General features: G+C 40.9%; 1 protein-coding gene across 1 annotated transcript; it reads right to left on the reverse strand.

The window, feature by feature from the left end:
- Positions 1-4,747: 4,747 nt before the first annotated feature.
- Positions 4,748-6,419, reverse strand: LOC125377252 (matrilin-3-like). Its single transcript, XM_048390119.1, has 2 exons — positions 6,342-6,419; positions 4,748-5,296 (listed from the first exon to the last, which is right to left on the reverse strand). The coding sequence occupies exons 1-2, from the start codon at positions 6,417-6,419 to the stop codon at positions 4,748-4,750; spliced, it is 627 nt and encodes a 208-aa protein (XP_048246076.1).
- Between the last annotated feature and the right edge of the window lie 874 nt (positions 6,420-7,293).

Genomic DNA, 7,293 nt, shown 5'->3' on the forward strand with positions numbered 1-7,293 from the left:
ATTCAACTTTCATATAAACTCTTGAACCGGGTCTCTACTTAAATAAAGTACATTGACTGTAAACCTCAAATGATATATTTAACTCGTTTCCGTTGTGATTGCCATAAGCTCAGAATATTCCAGCACTCAGCAATATTCCAGCTATATGACGGCGGTCTGTAAATAATCGAGTCTGGACCAGACAATCCAGTGATTGATATCATGAACATCGATCCTCGCAACATAAGCTCAGAATCGAGAGAGGAACACACAAAGGTGAAGTCAAAGAAGAATGTTTATGCAAATACAGTGTAAAATTTGGATTGGACTATGTCGAAAATGAATATCATTTCTTGTTCGTGTGCCAACAATATTCAGAATTACAAACTCGGTATCTTGATGCGCATCATTTCACTAATCCATCGTTAAGCAATTGTGTGTGTTTATATATGAAACTTAGTATGTCGCCCCACTTGTAATGTTTATTAAGCTAATTGTATATATTCATTGATGACTTTGCACTCCTATAGTCCTGTAGTCTCATGTTAAGAAAATCTGTATCACTCAGAAACAATCTCGTTTTTGTTTATTTAAACGAAAAATATAAGATGTTATTTAAAACCGATTACGAAATAACGTGCAGATGTACAAGGGTAATACCAAATATGCGTTTTACTTATTGGATTTTCAAAACATAGCTCCGCGGAATTAATAAATGACCACACGGAGAAGTGCTAGCAGAGCCTAATTAACTGTCCGCACCAACTGCTGTGAACTTGTCATCAACAGTCACGCAAACAGCACATCAGCTCATCGCCTGCTCTCAAGTGAGATGTAACGCTGGCGACATAAACGTCAATTCTGCTTAATTAACAGCACTTCCTTCCGGGTTTGTGTTATCTTTTCCCTACAGCCCTAGCTATTGCTATTCATTTTCTTGGAGAAGTTAGAGGATCACACACCTGATCCGAACACATCATCCAAACAGTGGAAAGAAAATAATCAAATTGCACAAATGTAAAGATCTAACAGGAACATCTTTCGTAATCGGAAGAGTGAGTTGGGTTCAACGCCACCTTTAACAGTATTTCTGTTATTTCATGGCGTGTCAGCTAGTTGTAGGGGAAAATCCGGGGGTGATGCGCGCAGGTCTCAGATGTTCCAGCACATACATGTAAGCTGCACCTACATATATGTCTATGATCCGTAGTAAACCGAAGTTCGGGACAAGCTGACTATCGACAGTAGATGATTTCACAACAAAGAAATCTTCTGTGATGATAATCATTTTTTCTGAAGTATATATCACTTAGGGTATAAAGTCTCTCGCATGATATTTCTTAATGAATCGGTCCAGGATAAAACGTCAGTGAGTGAGTATGGCTTTACGCCGCTTTTAGCAATATTCCAGCAATATCACGGCGGGGGACACCAGAAATCGGCTTCACACGTTGTGCCTATGTGGGGAATTGAACCCAGGTCTTCGGCGAGACAAGCGAACGCTTTCACTACTAGACTACCCCACCTCCCCCAGGACAAAAAGCGTTTATTACGAGCTCTGACAAGCCGTGCTAGAAATGAAATATAGTTCAAACCGGTGTAACTTGTGACCTCAACTCATTGTGTCACTCATTGCAATGATTAATCATTGTATGTGTATGCGTCATCTTTATTTTCTTAATATCAATTGGCCATTTTCCGCTTTATCTGCAGCATGACGTCATGTATGTTTGAAGGGGGCGAAGTAAAAAATTGTCTTTTGGTTTGTATTTATTTTCCGATACCAAGCAGAGCTCTTATTGACTGATAATAGAAAAAAACATAAATCAATGAGTTTACAACCACAGAATAGATGATGTATCACGTTTGTAACAAAACTGTAAAAAATATCGAAATACACTTAAGTGAATGTACAATTGTAAATAATTAACGATGCCTGGACACGCCATCAATCAGCAGTTGAACTGCATCCTATTTGTGCATCTCAGAGGAAACGAAACTGTATCTCTCAGTTTATTTTATCATATGTTTCATTTTCAATTGCAAAGATCTTAAGTCAGCGATACTACATCCCAGAAAATGAATTGGACTGACGTTCAGTCATCGCTCAAAGAAAACGTGTACATGGTTATATTTTTCAGAAAAAAATGACTTTTTTGAAATTGAAATTAGAAGAAACAAATCGCGTAATACACAACTGCTGGTGGCCACCTTCCACATCTTTGAAAATCAATCAAAAAATTATTTCGGCAAAAATAAACATTTAAAAAATGTAGGACTACTATGGCTGCAAATACATTTCTTACCCCAGTCTTTATTGAACCAATTTATTTTTACACAAAAGCCAAAGATTACTTTTTTACAATCTGTTGAAGGAATGTGTTAAATAGACATTAAATTTGTGTAACAGTTCTTTCAATTATCCATTTTACATAAGAAACAAACTCCCCCCCCCCCCCATTGTGCAGTTCCATGGTCATGTTTCGGCGCGGTGATGAACAGCATATACAATGGGTGATAAGATACTCGGCCCGTGAAAGATAAATTGGGGGACTATTGTGACACGAATGTCATATTATAGTGCATTGCATTGTATACTTTAATTTGAAACGAGAAACATATCACGTATGAAGGATCACTACTGACATAGCAAATAGACCGCTAATACCAGTCGGGATTCCGGGAGAGAAATAGATATAGATCCTTAGCCACCTTCGCTTGTCATAAGAGGCGACTTAATGGACCTGGGGGTCATGATCAGGCTCGGTAAGTTGATTGATTTGCTTGTTCACGTATCCTAATTATGCGTGGCTCAATGCTCGTGATGTCAATAACTGCTTTTTTCTGACCCATAGTCGATTACTCACAGGCCACCGTAATATAGCTGAATGTAACAGAAAAAAACAAGCTTATATCCTTGTTCAATCGCTAGTGATCACGAAGAAACCAACACACACACACACACACACACACACACACACACACACACACACACACACACCGTACACACACTGGCACAAGACCATTATACTGTCGAGATGTATATTGGATACTGGAATAAGGCCGTTAAACAGTCTTGATGGATGCACACTGGATATTGGCACAAGACCATAGCCATTCTAGACACAGACTGGATACTGGTACAAGACCGCTAGACAGTTTCCATGCAGACTGGAAAGGTATACAACCTTAATGCTGTCTAGATGCAGACTAGATACAGGTTCTATACCAATAGACTGTCTAGACGTAGACATGATACTGGTAAAAGACCGCTGGACCGTCAAGACGCAGACTGAATACTGGGTTTATACCGTTATACTGACTAGACGCAGACTGGATACTGGTTCAGCGCCGTTATACTGTCCAGATGCAGACTGAATACTGGGTTTATACCGTTATACTAACTAGACGTAGACTGGATACTGGTTCAATACCGTTATACTGTCCAGATGCAGACTGGATACTGGTTCAATACCGTTATACTGTCCAGATGCAGACTGGATACTGGTTCAATACCGTTATACTGTCCAGACGTAGACTGGATACTTGCACACGATCGTTTGACAGTCTAGACGCAGACTGGATACTGGCACACGATCGTTGGACAGTCTAGACGTAGACTGGATACTGGCACACGATCGTTGGACAGTCTAGACGTAGACTGGATACTGGCACACGATCGTTGGACAGTCTAGACGCAGGCTGAATACGGGTACTAGGCTGTTGAACAGTCGAGACGCCAGGCGCAGATTTGTCACAGACATAATGTACGGGGACAACTGTTCTCATAAACTTCAGGAGATACATGAATGAAAGACTGCACGCTTATCTAAGAGATTCTTGTCAAGGCGAAATTTGGTGCCGTACATTATTCTTTTACCTAGCTACGGCCCTTGATCCAAGTTTTTTTTACTTAGTGCATAGGGGCAGCAATGTGGAAACGTTTCCTCAGAAATCGGCTGAAGTACAATGAATGAAACTTTGCATGTTTATCTGAGGGATACGTGTCAAAACTGAATTCGAAATTTGGTACCCTAAATTATGTTTTTTTCCAGAGTTACTTAGCTTGCTACATGTTTTTAAATTGTGTGCATCCTGTTTACACTGCATGCTTTCAGAAAATTAGCATTGAGGTAAACACATCCTATTGTAATGTGACCCTGGCGCGGAATAGTGATAACGCCGTTTTCATGTTTGTGTTGAAAACATTATAGAATTACAATATGCTTAAAGAAGGAGGTAGGGTGGACACCCCTAAAATCCTCACCCGAACTCACGACCCGTGTATGAAAAGGAATTTTGAAGTCTTTTGTTGTGTAAACATGTCATCGATGAGACAGCCAACTTTCAACACTGAAACACTATAAGTACATGTATGCACATTCCGGACCCCGGTAGGCACATGTTTCCCTCAGACCCGTGAAGATCCGGGGTAGAATAGTTCTTCAGCAACTCATGCTTGCCGTAAAAGGCGACTATGGCGACAAACGAGATCGGGTGGTCAGACTCGCTGACCTGGTTGATGCATGTCATCGTATCCCAATTGCGTGGATCTATGTTTATTATATCAATCACTGGATTTCTGGTCCAGACTCGATTATTTACAGACCGCTGTCATACAGCGGGAATAAATTTTGTGAAGGCTCGTTTAAAAAAATAAATAAAAAATGACAAAACTATTGTATTTGTATAACTTTGTTCTAACATCTCACGAATTTATGCAAGTTATTTATTTGGAAGTGACAATTTACGCAGGAGGTATCGTTGCTCATGTCTCGCCCGTGGTGACGTTCTTGATGCTGCTGGCTGTTTCAGGAGCATCGATGTGAAACACGTGACTCAGAGCTGGGGAAGAAGCTACGAAGTCGACGGTAGTGTTGTCCGACTTTGCGGTGACTGTCACCACAAATACTTCCGCCATAGCTTTCAACTCATCAATGCTACTTTGCACATCTTCATCAGCGCTGGTTTTCCCGTCAGTGAAGAGAAGTACCACGTTTTCGGCGTCAGACTGATTGCCATTGGTTTCTGTGAAGACTTCAGACGTTGCTAATTCAAAGGCATCCCCGAGGAATGTGCTCCCACCTTTGTGTTTTTGAGAACTGATGGCTGTCATGACGCTTGCCTTGTTGTCACGGAATGTATTCAAGTGGAATACGACTTCAGCTGTTCCCGAGAAAACCATGAAAGCCACGTTAGTTCCAGCTGAGCTTATGTTTATCTTGCTCATGGCATCCACCACAAAGGTCTTCATTTTCTCATATTCACTTTGATTGACAGAGGTAGAAATGTCCATTATGATGAGCAGATCCAGTATCTGTAACATAGCACATGAGATTGACGTACATCGTTATGAACATGAGAATAAGGCGATCCGGACAAACATTGAATTAAACCAAGGTAACTGTGAAGATCACATTCATAGTTCATTTTCTTGAAGACTCTGGGAGGCATATGAGTAAGTGAGCAATATACTATCTATTTCACGGCGACATGTGAACAATCAAGTCTGATTAAAAATATTTCGTGGTTTTCTTTTTACATTTAATTTGTTTTCACATTAATTCTAAGAGCAAACTATGATCCAGTTACACAATGAACACACCACACACAACGAAAGCAAGTGTGCCGTTTGTCTTGATCCCGTTAATCTAAAAAATATCTTCTTGGCGATTGCCTTTTGGAATTGTTATTATTTAAAGGGAATACCAAGAATCCCAAGGCTTTAATCAGGAAATTTGTAAATCAGGACGATTCCACTTGGAACCACAGTTGTGTGTTGTTTGTTTGTTTGTTGTTTTTTTTAACGCCGCACTCGGCAATGTTCCAACCATATGGCGGCGGTCTGTAAATAAACGCGTCTGAACCAGACATTCCAGTGAATGACATAATGAGCATCGATCCACGCAATTGTGATACGATGACATGCATCAACCAAGTCACCGAGTCTGACGATACGATCCTGTTAGTCGAATATTACGACAAGCACATGGGTTGCTGAAGTCCAATTCTAACCCCGGTTCTTCACGGGTCGGAACCACACTATCAGGATTAAAGCAATTCACTGTATGCTCAATGTGTTAAGACCCGTGAAGATTCGGGGTAGAATAGGTCTTCAGCAACCCATGCTTGCCGTAAAAGGCGACTATGCTTGTCTTAAGATGCGAAAAACGGGACTGGGTGATCAGGCTAGCTGACTTGGTTGATGCATGTCATCGTATCCCAATGGCGTAGATCAATGCTATGATGTTAATCACTGGATTGTCTGATCCAGATTGGATTATTTATAGACAACCGTCATAAAGCTGGAATATTGTTCAGTGCGGCGTTAAACAACAAACAAACACTCTAAATAACGCTACCTGTTTCACATTCAGGTCCCTTGTAACCTGGTTGACAAATGCAGGTGAACTCGCCCTTCTTCGCCTCACAAGTTCCATTATTTAGGCAGGGATTGTTGACACGTGCATCTACATCTGGAATAAAAAGGTACATTTACGAATACCCGATGGGGATTCGGGTTAGAATAGGCTTCTGGTTCTTATATTAACGTCAAAATATGTAGCTGGGTTCGAGGGTATATTTTGCATAAAAGTAAATTACTATTAAAACTAAATCATTATTCTTCACTGACACCCACGGGATATATGGGTTCTGTGATATCAAGCATATATTTATAAGAGAAAAAATCCAAGTTTTTACTTGTTAGAAGCGGCCACTTAACCACCGATCCATCAGCCAGTCAGATTACTGTTTCTCCGAGGATCCCGTCCCAAAAACGAATCCCCAACTAGGCAATAAACATCGCGATTCGCAGACATGACAAAGATGAACAGACAGGAAATGTCATTTTGGGAAATGGGACCGCGTCCTTGGTGTAGTGGATAGAGCGTCTGTCAGGCGAGTGGAAAGTCGGTGGTTCTATCCCAATTCGCGTCAACCCCAAATACGTTAAAATGTGGTACTTGTTGTGACCTTGCCTGGTGATTGTCATTAAGTGGATACAATTCGGATTAGTCGGCGTGCAGTCTGTTGAACTGCTTCATCGTATCTCAGTTGGCTAGCAGTGTAGTAAAACCTGCGTCCAGACTAGTACAAGCAGTCAAACACAAGTGCATGCACGTAGCTATATAAATAAAATAATCTTTAAAGCGACGTTCACCCCTGATGCTGGGTTTTTCGAATCACAATAAGCAACAATTGCGACACTGACTATATTTTTCAACGCATGTACATGTGTGCTTACCAACGCCAGCCGTAAAGATCCGGGTTAGAATTGGGCTTCAGCCACCCATGCTTGCCGAAAGAGGCGAC

The sequence above is a fragment of the Haliotis rufescens genome, unplaced genomic scaffold, assembly GCF_023055435.1.
Source record: "Haliotis rufescens isolate VD_foot unplaced genomic scaffold, xgHalRufe1.0.p SCAF_83, whole genome shotgun sequence".
NCBI lineage: Eukaryota > Metazoa > Mollusca > Gastropoda > Lepetellida > Haliotidae > Haliotis > Haliotis rufescens.

Bases quoted from the DNA above. Each gene is read 5' to 3' on its own strand.
- LOC125377252 (XM_048390119.1), bottom strand. From the start codon at position 6,419: ATGGAACTTGTGAGGCGAAGAAGGGCGAGTTCACCTGCATTTGTCAAC. The intron at 5,297-6,341 runs GTAGCGTTATTT...GCTATGTTACAG, and splicing joins GGGACCTGAATGTGAAACAG to ATACTGGATCTGCTCATCAT.